Source organism: Camelina sativa, chromosome 12 (genome assembly GCF_030686135.1).
Source record: "Camelina sativa cultivar CO46 ecotype springtype chromosome 12, ASM3068613v1".
Lineage (NCBI taxonomy): Eukaryota > Viridiplantae > Streptophyta > Magnoliopsida > Brassicales > Brassicaceae > Camelina > Camelina sativa.
In genome coordinates, this window is record NC_141891.1 from 7266601 (window position 1) to 7281273 (window position 14673).

General features: G+C 38.5%; 4 protein-coding genes and 2 pseudogenes across 8 annotated transcripts; 3 read left to right on the forward strand and 3 right to left on the reverse strand.

The window, feature by feature from the left end:
- Nucleotides 1–13: 13 nt before the first annotated feature.
- Nucleotides 14–1602, reverse strand: LOC104733283 (putative F-box/FBD/LRR-repeat protein At4g26350). Its single transcript, XM_087479852.1, has 3 exons — nucleotides 729–1602; nucleotides 517–651; nucleotides 14–418 (listed from the first exon to the last, which is right to left on the reverse strand). The coding sequence occupies exons 1-3, from the start codon at nucleotides 1599–1601 to the stop codon at nucleotides 134–136; spliced, it is 1293 nt and encodes a 430-aa protein (XP_087335978.1). The 5' UTR covers nucleotide 1602; the 3' UTR covers nucleotides 14–133.
- Nucleotides 1603–2411: 809 nt separating this feature from the next.
- On the reverse strand, nucleotides 2412–4612 carry LOC104730773 (F-box/FBD/LRR-repeat protein At4g26340-like). Of its 3 annotated transcripts, XM_087479016.1 has the most exons (5): nucleotides 4490–4612; nucleotides 4211–4379; nucleotides 3215–4117; nucleotides 2986–3120; nucleotides 2412–2895 (listed from the first exon to the last, which is right to left on the reverse strand). In XM_087479016.1, exons 3-5 carry the CDS (start codon nucleotides 4046–4048, stop codon nucleotides 2611–2613), a joined length of 1254 nt encoding a protein of 417 aa, XP_087335142.1. In that variant the 5' UTR covers nucleotides 4049–4117; nucleotides 4211–4379; nucleotides 4490–4612; the 3' UTR covers nucleotides 2412–2610. The 3 variants fall into 3 exon arrangements, with proteins under 3 accessions (XP_087335142.1, XP_087335143.1, XP_010448283.2); XM_087479017.1 differs by having other exon boundaries at nucleotides 3215–4040; nucleotides 4211–4592; XM_010449981.3 differs by having other exon boundaries at nucleotides 4211–4592.
- A 134-nt stretch (nucleotides 4613–4746) lies between these two features.
- Nucleotides 4747–7936, reverse strand: LOC104733284 (subtilisin-like protease SBT3.18; annotated as a pseudogene). Its single transcript, XR_015574876.1, has 8 exons — nucleotides 7801–7936; nucleotides 7447–7605; nucleotides 6689–7362; nucleotides 6552–6619; nucleotides 6170–6440; nucleotides 5955–6069; nucleotides 5594–5807; nucleotides 4747–5514 (listed from the first exon to the last, which is right to left on the reverse strand). The product of XR_015574876.1 is annotated as a subtilisin-like protease SBT3.18 (transcript).
- A 1120-nt stretch (nucleotides 7937–9056) lies between these two features.
- LOC104730776 (uncharacterized) lies at nucleotides 9057–10001 on the forward strand (annotated as a pseudogene).
- Nucleotides 10002–10767: 766 nt separating this feature from the next.
- On the forward strand, nucleotides 10768–11162 carry LOC109128083 (arabinogalactan protein 13). Its single transcript, XM_019233848.2, has one exon. It carries the CDS (start codon nucleotides 10856–10858, stop codon nucleotides 11033–11035), a length of 180 nt encoding a protein of 59 aa, XP_019089393.2. The 5' UTR covers nucleotides 10768–10855; the 3' UTR covers nucleotides 11036–11162.
- Nucleotides 11163–11887: 725 nt separating this feature from the next.
- On the forward strand, nucleotides 11888–14547 carry LOC104730777 (uncharacterized). 2 transcript variants are annotated; one of them, XM_010449989.3, is made up of 11 exons: nucleotides 11888–12198; nucleotides 12434–12464; nucleotides 12555–12568; nucleotides 12657–12707; nucleotides 13025–13094; nucleotides 13249–13315; nucleotides 13433–13500; nucleotides 13718–13841; nucleotides 13999–14038; nucleotides 14112–14232; nucleotides 14333–14547. In XM_010449989.3, the coding sequence occupies exons 1-10, from the start codon at nucleotides 11971–11973 to the stop codon at nucleotides 14199–14201; spliced, it is 783 nt and encodes a 260-aa protein (XP_010448291.2). In that variant the 5' UTR covers nucleotides 11888–11970; the 3' UTR covers nucleotides 14202–14232; nucleotides 14333–14547. The 2 variants fall into 2 exon arrangements, with proteins under 2 accessions (XP_010448291.2, XP_010448290.2); XM_010449988.3 differs by having other exon boundaries at nucleotides 14165–14232.
- The last annotated feature ends 126 nt before the right edge of the window (nucleotides 14548–14673 follow it).

The following is a 14673-nucleotide window of genomic DNA, read 5'->3' on the forward strand; positions in this document are numbered from 1 at the left end:
TCCACTATTCAGATTTCTTTTTCATATCTCATACGTCATACCTGATGTTTATAGGTCCAAATATCACAATTAAAAGCAAAAGAAAAAAATATCAAAGAATCTACGACATCTCTAATATTCAAAACTAACATGTTCAATCGAGCAGAAGCCGACATGATGGGGAAGGCCTAGGTACAGCTGCTAACTCCTGGACCATCCGATACTTCTCTCTAAAATCAATCGAGTCCAGAGAGAAAATCATTGTCTTTAAACCAGTGGCATTCCCTAGGACATATGTTGCCAATTCTTTATCTCCTAGTCTCCCTTTATACCCACTCCACTTGAAACCTTCAAGACTGGACAACAAACACGCAGGAACAGAACTCGGCCGCTTCCACCAGTTCGGGATCTCTGAACTAGGAAGTCCACGGCAATGATCCTGATTCCCCAATTACGAACAACTTAGTTATTATTATCACGATCAAAAGCATACTTGTGCCAAAAGTTACATGCTAGAGAAAAAAGACTTATACATACATTGGTGAGTGTGAGAAACCGTAGTTTAGGGGAATCTTGGAGCATTTGAGTAAGAAGATTCCACCAACCTGGAGTACACGTACATATCTTAAGCTCAACAAGGTGACGGAAGATTATTTCAGAAGGATCCATAACCTGTTATATATATAGACAAAAATATAAGTCAGAATAGTACCGAGGAACAATATATATATCACAAGATTTGTTGTTACCTCTGGTAGTGATAAACATAAAAAAAGGCCTCTGACCCCAGTAAGTTTTCTGAGATACGTGTGAGCAACTGATTTATTACTAGTCCCAATACGTGCCATGACCAAATCAGGCATTTTCCGACGGCAGTCGAGAAGAAAATAATTAGAAACAAAAAAATATTTCAAAGGAGCCTTGACCACATTACTACTACCCTTTCCAAACATTTCGTCGAACTTATTCATAAAAAAATACCGTCCTTTTGAGAAAGGCACATCAGCAGTGTATTCTATAGTGTGGCCTGCCATATGTATCGTACAGTCGCCATCGACATTAGGTCGTGCTAAACTCAACTCCTCAAGACTAGGGCAACCGGATATAAGCCTAAGAACAGAAGTTTTGTCTGCGAAACCGGGACTCCTAAGGCATAGTTTTTTGAGACAAGGGAGACAAACCGCTAAAGGAACATCCACAAGAACGCAATCTTTAATGTTGAGTAACAAGCTCTCGAGTGTTTCACATGTATATAAGCTACTAGGCAAACGGAAGGATCTTTCCTCAGCATAAGCAATAGAAATTTCAAGCTCACGCACACGACGACTAACTGCAATATCAATCCATAGTCCAATATCGACATCACAGCATTCAAGGTTAAGATTAAGACTCTTGAGAACCAACCTCTCTATAACTGGACCGTTATGTTTTAGCAAAGATCTGTAAACAAACTGTGTGAATCTTTGGTTTTGACCTCTACAAAAGTATTCAAGTTTTGGCACCGATCTCCAAAGGTGTCGCCATCTTTTGGACAAACGACTCGTGAGAATGACAACTTTTGTTGGAAGAAATGACAGTATTCGCAAGAGCAAGTCATCCGGACATTGACTGATGATGTCCATATCAACACTACAAAACCAAAAGTTGAACGACTTAACAAGGATATATATACATATATGATTCGAAGCACAGACACACAACTCATAAAAACAGAGAATCACAGTAAAAAAAAAAAAAATTACACTGATTGTTTGGAGATATGCGTAGTTCCTTGTTTGTCAAGATCTTTAGCTCTTTGTTTCCTCGGCGACTAAAAGGACTAAAATTGACGAGAAAAAATCTAAACCCTAGCAGAAAGTAAATGAGGGGGCTGATTCACAAACCAATGATTCAATTGGGTCGATACAGTGTCTCGGGACTTATTCTGTTTCAGATACAAATATAACCCTAATATGTAGGTTAGTAGGTATAATAAAGAGAAGCAAATGTCGATGAATTTCTGTGTGTATTATCAAGTCAAATAGATTGAAATGAACTGCAATCCTACAATATAGGATAATCTTAACTACACTCTATCCGTTCTGTTACGGAGCTACCAGACCTATGAAGATCCAATATAAGCATCTCTTGTACCGAAAGATGCTTTAGTATGTAAACCAGTGATGAACCGGTTTTAACCACAGTATAATCTAACTCCAATATATAATGTCAAAATTACCCATAAACTTTATCTATAATTTATAAACTTTATAGTGACTAATGATGTGAAGTTACATTGATACGGACTGTGCTAGCTGTGAAGTTACATTGATATCTTTTGAGAACGAGTAATATTCCGCGTCAAACATGGATGCGAGGGTAAAAAGCTGAGGGAGTCAGATCAGAAGCTATAAGTGTGTCATTGACACTATGCAAAAACAGAGAAGATCGTGTTTCGTTTGAGACACTTACTTGAAAAAAAAAAAACCGTTCATGTCCACACTTTCGAGTTTGAGGTACAGAGGAGAAGAAAGGTGGGTTTGACATTGGTTCATCATGCCTTTTTATTGTTTTGTTAAACCAGTCTTGACCAAAAAATAAACACAACCATAAAATAAAAGAGATACCACCAAAAACTAAATGTTATATTATTCAGTCGAATAGAAGCTGAGAAAAAGTTGAAGTTGTTGGTACTGATGCCAACTCCTTGAGCATACGATACTTTTCTCCCACATCAGTAGATTCTGGAGTAAACGTTGCTGTCCTCAAATTTGCAGCATTCTTTAGGACATATGTTGCCATCTCTCTATCTCCTCGTCTCCCTTTGTACCCAATCCACTCAAATGCCTCAAGACTAAATAAAATACACTCGGGGACAGAACTTGGCAGTTTCCAACCAATTGGGGTTTCTTTGCCACAAAAACCAGATTCATGTTTCTAAGACAAACATCAGAGTTAACAGTCAATAATATTGGGAAACTTAACCAGATTAAAGCATATTAAAGAGACAACCACGTAGCCACTTACATCAATGAGTTTGAGAAATCTTAGTTTGGGGGTATCTTGGAGCATATAAGTAAGAAGATCCCACCAACCTTCAACAACTGTATACAAGTTCAGATGAACAAGCTGACTGAAGATCATACCAGAAGGACACATAACCTGTTTTTTTTAAGTATACAAAACAGCATAAAGTAAACATGAGAGGTATTATAATATGAAAAATCACAAGATTCAATATTCTAAAGGTTTGTACCTCTGAAAGTGATAAACATAGAGAAAGATGTCGGACAGAGGTAAGAGCCCTCAGAAACTTGTGAGTAACTCCATGAGTAATCTCGACATGTGCCTCAGCCAACTCAGGCATGTTCACAATTTGACGGAAGTTGTAAGCTGCATTATCTGTGATGTTAAGGTACTTCAAAGAAGGAGCATCTATCACATATCCATTACCACGAAGATAATTTCTGTCGAACATAGATAACCGTTGTAAGGAAGGCACCACGACTGTGATATCCATTACAGAGTCTTCCACATGTCGCTCCAAAAACAATTCTTCAAGATTTGGACAGCCAGATAAAATACTTGGAAGAGATGCATCGTCTACGTAATCAACAGTGTTTAGGTGCAGAACTTTGAGAGACGGGAGACGAACTGAAGAAGGAGCATTTAAAAGAACGAAATCGATGAGTCTCAAGGTCTCTAGTGTATCGGAGGTATATACGTTACTCGGCAAACTGAAAGACACATCCTTGGAAGAACGAATATTAATTTCCAGCTCAATCACACGGCGACTAACTGCAATATCAATCCATAGTCTAATGTCTACAGCGGGACAGCCAGCGCCAAGATTCAGATGCAAGTGTTGTAGAACAGGTGCCTTATTTGATAGCAAAGACCTGTAAACAAACTGAGAGAAGCTCTTATAGTCACCATTATGATTGGTATCGTCGAATCGAAGTTGTGGCACTAACATCCAAAGAAACCGCCATCTTTGGGACAAAAGACTTGTGGCCACAACATGTTTTGTCGGAACACATGACAAAATCCGCAAGAGCAAGTCATCTGAAAGCTGACTGATACTGTCCATGTGAGAAACAATGCTCTGAAATTTCAAAGTTTGAGCTAGTGGCCAAAGGACAAAGTCTACGGTTTGAGCCTACAGATTAAAGAACCCAAAGGGGTCTTATAAACAATACAGTGGAGAAACGATACACTTAAACAACAAATTGCAGTGGTAAAAAAAACTTACAGTTTGATTGTTTGGAGATACACTCGCAGTTCCTTACTAAGGAATCCTTAGTGCTTCTTGGGTGTTCTCGAATGACAAAATGATGCGCTAGAAGAGTAAGAAGAGAGGGATGATTTAGGAGCTGACCAATAACCTAGGCCTCGTTGGTTTGACCTTCTAGTCGCAAACTCTGTTTCACAAAAAAAAAAAAAAAACCCTAAATCTAAAGTTGCTTTACATTTCTCAGGAGAGGATAACAAAGGAGTTCCCTAGATCATAACAGAGTGCCCCCAAAAATACCAAAACCCAGACGAAGAAGAAGCTTGCCACAGGGGACAAAGTGCGGCGAATAGTGAAGCTGAAAGGTCTCAACTTTACAAGTGAGAGAGACTCCCCGAAGTATGGCTTTGGGTGCAATCGTACAATGTACTTAACCCACAAAATCTCAATCGAAAAGTAAACCGACTTAAGATATTCATTGGAGATGGTTAAAAGTTAAACCCGGAACCAAACCGTATATAGTCAAAATTGCAGTAACTTGTATAAGCGTAAACCAAGAACCAAACCAAACAAAAGATTCACTGATACTAAAATTGCGATTGGTTAATCACAAATTCACAATATTGTTCCCGGGGAAGTTTTGAATTTTGTTCTGAACCAGACTAAACCGAACTACATCTTCGGATAAAACGATGAGAACATCCATCTATTTCAATGGGAGCCCAACATTTACAAGTCTTTCTCAACTGCTTGGAAAAAGACCACCGTTGCTCAAGAACACAACCAAAGGACTTCGAACACGATGAACCCATCTGTCCAAATGATCTCCCCAAATACATACCGGGCAGAGGAAATCTTGGTGGGCTTGAATGTAACATAATATGAGTGTTCTTGTCGGCACTTCGAGAACACCAGAATCTTCGGCCAGATCGCCACTTCCACTCCCACAGGTCTAATGATGTCCACGAAATAAACTGTGCTTTTGTTTGGACCAACGTTGCTTACAGTACGTTTTATGGTCCTGGTGAATCTCAGGCTCGGTATGCTTATAGATGGGTAGTTGAAACCCGCATTGGTTCGATACGAGTGAGAAGGAAAACATACTGTGGAAGACTCTGAGTGGAGAAGCATGGACTTGATCTGTTGATCCGTATAGCCAATGTTGCACAAGAAGAGCACATAGTCTTCTGTTTTGGCATTATAAATCAGACCAGGATCCATGGCTTTCAAAGGGTTTATGTGCCCGGCACCAATATCAAATGGATCAGAGGACTTCATCGACCCACCAGAGAGGATCAAGTCATAGCTCGTGTCTCTTGTATACGCTGGAAACGGAAAGAATATAGATCAATACCATATTGTGGTTTGTAAGAACAAAATGTGAGAGCCTATTAGAAGAAGAACCTGTGGTCATGATTGCGCTTCTGATTGCAGCTGGTGACCAGTCAGGGTGAGCTGACTGGAGAAGCGCCATAACTCCAGCCACATGAGGACATGACATTGACGTTCCAGACTGGAAATTCCACTCAATAGATCGGTGGTCTCCTGGTAACAGTGTAGGTGGAGTTTTAGGAGGCCAGGCTGCTAATATCCCAATACCGGGCGCTGTAATATCTGGCTGCACACACCAATAGACACACCAAAAACCAATATTCGGTAAGGTGACAAATCTAGCTCTGGTTTACACTCACTATATCTCAAATACTTCAACACAATTGCATCTTCAAACATACAACTTAATGAACCAAAAAGTAAATGAGTGTACCTTGAGAATATCAGGTGACTGTGAGCTAGGTCCTCTTGAAGAGAAATATGCAACAGTGGGTGCTGTAGTCTCTCCGATAACAGTTTTGCTCGGTCCAATTTTCACAACTGACACTCTTCATTTTTACCAAAAGGAATCTGGTGAGTTTGTTTTCTATAATCATATATCAGCGTTGCGCTTGGAAACAAAATGTATAACCAAATAATGTGGCTTACGTAGGTGAACGAGCAAGATAGTTCCTAATCATTGTCCCCTGAAGAATATCAACACGAACTGTTGGGATCATGTCTACTTCTTCAGCATTAGTGCTGATGCATTCGCTCTTATTGTTTGGTGGGTGAGGCTACAAATATTAGTGCTGATGCATTCGCTCTTATTGCAGCAGCTTGTGCTTCTTCAATGAACTGAATCGGACCCAAAGTAGAGAAGCACAAAATTATTGTCTCACTGGCCAATATCTTCAACCAGTTCTCCCATTTGCAAACCCTGCAAATAACAGTCTTTACAGTTATACACCAATGCTGCTATATAAACATGTATAGAGAGTGGCATGAACTGAATTTCAAATACAATTAAAAAGATTTTTGAGATAAGTACCCTCCACTGAAATACATTGTTGCAACTTCTAATGTCCCAGTGATCTCCTGAGAAATCAAGCTCTGACCCTGAAAGATTGAATTATTCAAAGTTTTGTTCTTTTACATTCTGAGCCTATCAAGAATCAATCTGAGTACCGTGAGAGTGAAAGTGCCGTCTATAACAATTCTGGTGGGAAAACTCCGATCCACAGTCGAAGCTGCGACGGAAACAACCAAGGAGAGACGTTCTGAACAACACCAGGATCAGGCCCGTCGTTTCCACAAGAGAAAACCACACTAATTTCTCTCTCCGCCACGTGAAACGCCCCAATATCTGCGCTCGACTCGAAAAACGGAGATAACGGCGGCGACGAGCCAAAAGACGCAGAGATCACGTGAACACCGTCGTAAAATCACATCGTCTAAAGCTGCCAATATATCAGCCTCCGTGCAAACCCCTTCCAAATCCTTTCCCCAACACGTTTTGAACACTGCAAGCCTCGCCAATGGAGCTCCGCCGCGAGCGGTGCCGCGTGCAAGATCGGAGAACCCGGATACGTTGCGAACAACGGATCCGACGGCAGTGGAAGCTGTGTGCGTGCCGTGACCTAAGTAATCACGCGGCGATCTGTATTCCGGATCTCGCGTGAAGTCAATTGGTCCGTACGTCTCTTCGAATCCTCTTAGGTAAAATCTAGCGCCGATCAATTTACGATTGCAATGTACGGTTGGATCGAAGTCTTCTCCTCCGACGCATCTTCCGTTCCACGACGAAGGTATAGGTTTTGCGTTCGGCGGTTCCCTAAAACTCTCTGATTCCGGCCAAATCCCTAAATCGAAAGTAACAAAAAATTTAACGAAATGCTAACATTGAGAGATCAAAAACAACGAAGAGTCAGGGAGAAGCAAGAGACCAGTATCAAATATTCCGACGACGATGTCGGAGCCATAGGCGAACTGCGGCGGAGGAGTACGACGGACATTGTCGACGGTGAGACCTAAGAAATCCCAGCTCCTTGTTGTGTGTAACTTCAAGCTTTTGCTTTTGAAAACCGTTATGACCTGGTCCAATTCTATACTAAGTTCGGTTATCTCTACCGGTTTTCATTCTAATTTTATTACCGGTCTTAGTGTAACTGAACAAAAGGGAACTAGATCGATTGGAAATTTGGAATACATGGTATTGGTTCCGCTAAACCAAAACCAAACCGATTTCTTTAATAATGAGAATAATTTTGCCGCTATAATATAAAGAATGGAAGTATTACTTGCTAAAGAAGCAGCTTGTGTTGAGTTAAGTTTTGCAGAGAAGCCTGAGAAGCCATAGTTGTAACTGTACAACATCGATCGTTCCGCATCTTCTTTGCTACAACAACATCTCCAAAAATTCACGGACGAGATCATTGACCGACAAGAAAAAAAAAATTGTAAAAGAAATGAGTTTTGAACAAGGTAACCTTGTGAAGACTTTGGAAAGAAGATGAAGGTGGTGGCTTGAAACTAACACGGAGTTTTTTAACCGGTTAGCGCCTAAATATACAACGTAAACCTGGAAGACATGCCAAAGTCAATCCAGAGTTAAGTCTGCAAATGAAAAGATATTCATACACAAGGTTTAGTGTTTAGTGATTTACATGAGAAATTGATGTTGTTGCTTGAATTGATGGGTGAAATAGCACTGTAAGAGCAAGAAAGATGCCACCAAGAAATCTCTCCATTGATGTTATACAACCCGAGAAAGATCTAGCTTGGCACATTGCTGCTACAAATCTCTCAGATTCTTATAACTAATTCAAACTCAAGCTTGCTTATAGTAATAGTTTATAATCAATCATTGTGACAGACTCAACAAGGCATAGGCTCACGAGCCACATCATTCTCACTTTTAGGTGTAAACTTGTTAATAGCTAGATGCCTAGATTGTTCAATTCCTCTAAGAGTAGACATGCTTTGAAAGATGTTTCCATATTTTGTTATGTATAGCTTATCTTTTATCATTAAAGCTATCACAACTTGTTAGGGATCAATTAGAGCTAATAAGCTATAAGTAGTTTAAGTATATTTTTTATTAGAGTTTTAATTAGATCAAAGAGTGGTAGCTTGCAATTGATAAGCAACCTGTAGAGACACAACTCAATGGTTTAATTAAGGTGAAACCTACAGAGACAGTAGCTTACGAGTAGTCCCATCATTCTACTTCTACTAGATGTTAACATTCCTACAAAACTGTGTTCCATATTAAAATAAGCTCTCATATATCAACAAATCCTTGCGGCGATATACAGCTTTATTCTTAACATATGACCTCTACAAAACGTTTCTACCTATACGGTAAAAGATCTCTGGTAAGTTAATTACTTATAATAATTTGCCATTATTCTGATTCTATTAAAACCAAACATGGTACAGAATCACTGACTTTTATTCAACCACTAAATCAACAGGCTTCATTTTGATTTTCTAGCTTTTTTATAATAATTAAACACTAAAAAAATGGATTAGGCCACACTATTCGATTAATGATGATGTTGGAAACATAGAAGTCAACGTGGCAAGATCAGGAAGGTTGAAGAAAGATCTTGAAAAAACACCCAAACCGTATACACAAACACAGACAAATCGGACGAAAATCACGGAAACATCATCCAGTTACAGTTTTGTCGGAATAAAAAGTTTACGAACATGGTGTTCAACGGCCAGACAGTTGTGTCTGTAGCCCATTTGTCGGCGGAGGTTTGGCAGCGATTACGGCGGATCCCACCGTCCGACCGTATAAGCAGCAGCGAGATGCTTGAGCTAGTCTGCTTCTTCCCGCTCCAGCAATTGGGTCGATTCGCTATATGTTTCTTGACTTTCTCTGTCTTCCTCATCCAGGTTTGCTCTATCCTGAACCCGACGATGACGATGGGGGTCACGTTTTTGTTAATGGCTCCTCTTCATCTTCCATCGCTAGACATCAGCATCACTTTCATCTGCACTTTGAGTAATCAAAACCAAACTCGATCATGTTCTCTTCTTTGAGTTACTCTGTTTTCTCTCTGTGTTTAATGTATATACTATGTAGTTTTGCGGTTTGGTGAATATTGTCTAGATTTGGGTTTGTTTTAAGTCTAGTCCTTGATGATTATAGACCATAAATATGAGTTTAATCTGCACTTGAAACGTTAAGACTCGAAGCTGCATCCGATTTGGTTTGTGTTGTTCATATCTTCTGTGGGGAAATTGATCAGAGACCAAGAGAGTTTGTGGATTTATCATCTGGCTTGAGAGTAGAAGACTCTGGTTTTGGATCTTTATGGCTCTGTGTCTGATGTAATTAGCTCTAAAGATCAAGAACGATGTCTGTTCATAAACCAGCTTTATTGGATCTCTAGATTTGGTGAGTTTTTTTGGTTTCTTGGCTTCCAAGAAAGAAGCTTGTTAATACTAGTGTAAATCAGATACTTCAAGGTTCTTCATTGTTTTCATCTCCTACGGTTTCAGTCAGAGTCTTGTATATATAATATAGGCAACAACATCAGCCTGTACCTGCTGATTAATCCGCTAATCAGAGAAATGTAGTGGAAGTTTACTTAAAATTATAAGAATAACCGATACTTTTCAAAAATTTTATGTAAAATTACAAAATCCTAAATACACCTTGTTCTTCTTAATAGATCTTTAATAATATGAAGACTCACACTTTTTAAGTTCTTTGTGTGTATCGATTTTTTGAGCAATAATTGGGGGAGAAAGCGATTGAGCCAATTACATACCAGGTGAGAGCACATGGAACCATCAATCAATTTTACATATTCTTTACCTATAAAGAAACAACCAACCAAACAGCTCATTGCTTCTCTTATCTATACTCTATTCACTGTCACAGAAAAAAACAAACCGTTTCCTATTTCTTCCACTCTTTAATAGTATTTCTAAAGAATTGAAAAATACAACCTTTTGAACTGTATAATCTTTTGAACCAACATATCTCCTAATAATATCCATATCTCCAAGTATCACAACTTAATTCGGCTGCAGTACTATTCTTTCCAACTGTTTATTTTTCTTTCTTATTTCAACTAAAGAGATCTCAGTTGGCTTTACAGAGGTTCATGTGACAATAAAGTTTTTTTTTCTTTACCAAATACAAAGAATTCGCAAAATGAATAATTGTGTTGGTGTTAATAAAACTGTAAAGTGATAATTACAGAGTTGGCATTACATGCATCCATGTGTATATATAACCCACAAGTCACAAACACATCATAACATACACACCACAAAAACATTAAACATACCAATCTCTTCGTGCTTTCTCAAGAACCACTTAGAGAGAAACCAATGGAGGCAATGAAGATGAGACTCTTTGTGGCGGTTTTGGTGGCGACGATGGCTTTGTCAGCCATGCAACAGGTTGCCGCGGTGGAGGCTCCTGCTCCAAGTCCTACCTCCGACGCTTCCTTGTCCATCCCTGCTTTCTTCGCCTCTGTTGCCACTTTGGCCTTTGGGTTTCTCTTCTAAACAAATTTGTTTTGTCTTTTTAATTTTATGAAAATCATATTCTTGGTTTTTATTTTATTTTTCGCTTTTAATTTGTAATGTTCTAAGATTTTCCACATCCGAATATCAATAAAATTATTTTCCATCACACTTTTTTGTTTAATGCAGTTCAGCTTTGACAAAGTCGTTTTAGGAAAAAATGGAGTTTGACAAATCGATTCACACGTTGTTGTTCGTGGTATAGTATTATTTTCTATAGTATTGTATTGGTGATTAAATAAGAGATTAAACTAGTTGAAATCTTAATCTCAAAGCATTATAGTGGGGTGTGGGACAAACAAGCAGACAACTTGTAAGCTTTATAATCATGACATCTTCTAAGAAAAGTATAATTTGTACCAAAAGGAAATTGTAACTTGAAGATGTTAATTTATATTATCAATCTTGATCATAATTTCAATTGCTTTCATCGTTTTTTTTTTCATGATTTCATCTCTATTATCAATTTTGAAATAGTGTAGAGGAAGGTCGTTGTTCCAAAAAAAAAAGAAAAAGTGTAGAGGAAGGGTTGTAATTGACAAAATAATATTTTATGGGGTTATAATAAAAAACAATATTTTGTGAGCAAATAACGTAAAAAAAGTGATTGTAATGGGCTACTTTGAGGCCCACTAGTTTAAGCAGGCCTCGTCCGTCGAATGCTCGTGAAACGTCCCAATTAGCGCCGGAGTAACACCGTCGTTGCCGTTATTTCTCTTAACGGCGTCAAGACGATTCCATCAGAGAGCTAGAAAACAACATCGAAACGACGCCGTAACCACTAGTTCTGTCTTAATGGCGTCATTACGAGACATCAGGAAATTTAAACGACGTCGTATTTTCATATCGCGACGCCGTCTTCATTTTTATAGTTTGAGCGAGAATCATCAGTTTCCCGATTGCTGAGTTAAGCGGAGATGAGAGGGCTTTACCATTTTAAGAGAATCTCAAACTTTCGATCTCTCTTATCCTTCTCTAATGCCACTTCTCCCGGAGCACTAACGACTAGGAGGTCACTGTATTCTTTGAGCCGGTCGTTGTCATCAGCCCTGTACGCCGCCGGTGAATTCTGCCGAGAAACGCCTCCGCTTCATTCCCCGTGGTCTGCTCTGCAACGCCGCGGTGTTAAGGTTAACGCGATTCAGGTAAAGTTTGATTAGCGAAGTTTAAAGTTCCTGCTCATTTTGATTAGCGAATAAGTTAGCACCTGTTGATTTGTTTTTGTTCTCCTTCGAGAAGTGTTTTATATTAGACATATTTTGGAACTATTTTTGAGTTGATACGAGTATATAAATCTTCTTCTGTTAATTTGTAATTGCGTTGAGCATGTTGTTAGCGTCCATGTTCTCACTCTGTTGTCTTTTGGGTTTTTAATTTCAGCTAAGGGCAGGGAATGTAATTGAACGAACAGGTTTGTTTTTGAAAGTTTTCTCCTCTTGGTTATACATCTGATCGTTTTTGGATGATTTAACTCAATTTGATGGAACGTGCCCACCTTCAGGACGTACTTTTCGGGTTAGTCATTTCTACATTTGTTTTATATCCTCAGGTTTTTGTAGTTCCAAGCATTGAGAAACAGTAGTTATCCGTTTTGATGTTGTAGGTGGTAGAAGCAGAGCATAAACAACAAGGTAGAGGAGGAGCTTCCATTCAGGTATGAAACTCTTCACGCGTTAACTACTCGAAAATTCAATTTATCATATTCTCTGTAAGAGCACCAACTTAGGAATCTAGAACCAGATTACGTCGGACATGTCAATCTGATTTAATGATTAGGCACGCGGGTGAGGATTTGATTCGTGCAGAGCATGAACATATTTGTTAAATAAGAGTCATCTTCTGTTATAGTCTATAGTACTTTACTTGTTTTATGCAATCAACAGTCTAATGTGTTAATCATTGATCTCGTATTTTCTTGTAATATTCTGTCTCTTAGCCTCCACGTTTGCATCTCTCTTCCTTGTGGGACAGGTTGAGCTTCGTGATGTTGACAGTGGGAATAAGCTTAACTTGCGCTTTGGATCTGAGGAATCAGTTGAGAGTATGTTACTTATTCCATAGCATAGCTTAGTGAAGATTAATCTTTTACCTAGAAGTTGTTCTGTTTGGGTTTCTTCTTACAATTTTGTTATTAGCATTGTAGGATAGGTCAGTTATTTTACTGTGATATTGATTGATTGTATCATTTACTGCAGAGGTTTTTGTTGAGGAGAAATCTTTCACGTGTTTATATACAGAGGATGATACTGCATTTCTGATCGAGTGAGTCCATTTTATGTGTAGTTTCCTTACCTGTTTTTATATCAACTTAAACATTCTGTATGACCTTGAGTTGCTAACGATTATTTCTTGAACTATGTAATTATGTATAACAAACAGGCCGAATACGTTTGAGCAAGTTGAAGTGCCATTGGATATATTTGGAAAAGCTGCTGTATATTTAAAAGGTTGGTAGCACAATGATGTCTTTCGTAGTGCATGTTGCTTTGAATCCTTTAGTGATGATTTTTTAAACAACAATAGAAATAATGTGAGTGCAAAGCAGTCATTGTTTGATGATGAAACCCAGTTCTGTTGTTTTTGCTGAATTATTTGTGCATGTGCTAAAAATACTAACCTCTCTGCTGTGTATCTCTTTGTCGTTTCCTTCCTCGTGATTGACAGAGGAAATGAAAGTTCAGTTGCAGCTGTATGATGGAAGAGCTTTATCTGCATCTATCCCTAAGCATATCACATGCACAGTGGTGGAAACACAACTTCCCATGAAAGGCCTAACATCAGCTCCTCGGTATGTCTTTAAAAAAATAATCAGGAGTGCTTCTCTATACAGTAGATGCGTGCAACATATTGTTGATTCTCACATGTACCATTTTTGTTTCCTCAACACCATGAATCAATCTTATTTATTCAAGTTATGAGAAAACGCCTTATTCCTTAAAATGCAGGTACAAGGGAGCTCTCCTGGATAATGGTTCCACTATTCAGGTAAGTTGTCGTTCTAGGAAGTTGCAGCTATTAGTATTAGTTGATCTTGAAACTCCATGCGATCAGGAACAAGTCTTGTTCTTCTAACTATCAAAATAACTCTCCGTTCCACCTTGAATTCATCAGGTACCATCTTATCTGGAGGCAGGTGAAAAGATTGTGATAAACACTGAGGATGACTCTTTTGTTAAGAGGTATTTTTAAGTCCACACTCTTTAAATTTATTACACCGTTCATTATTGTTGTTATAGGCATTTCTCACTATAGTCTTTTTCTTGCTCTCTCTCAATACAGGGACAACACATGAAACTCTTTAAGTAGTCGTTTAATACAAATCCTGTGGAGGATTAAATTAGGGGTTTTAGTGTTTATGAAGCTATTATTATTTATCATTATTCCTGTTCTCATAATCTCGGAGCTTTGAGATGTCGATCGTCACAACTCACAAGTTCTTCTATAAGAAGACTTATCAAAGATTTCAGAATTATAATAAAGGTTAGTTTCAAATTGCATAGTGGGCCTATTATTTTTTCGGCCCAACACACATAATTACCTTTGTAAAAATTTATTTCAAAAAAATAAATAAAAGACCGTTTTTTACCTCCGTATGTCTGTCATCTTCTGGAAGAGCTATT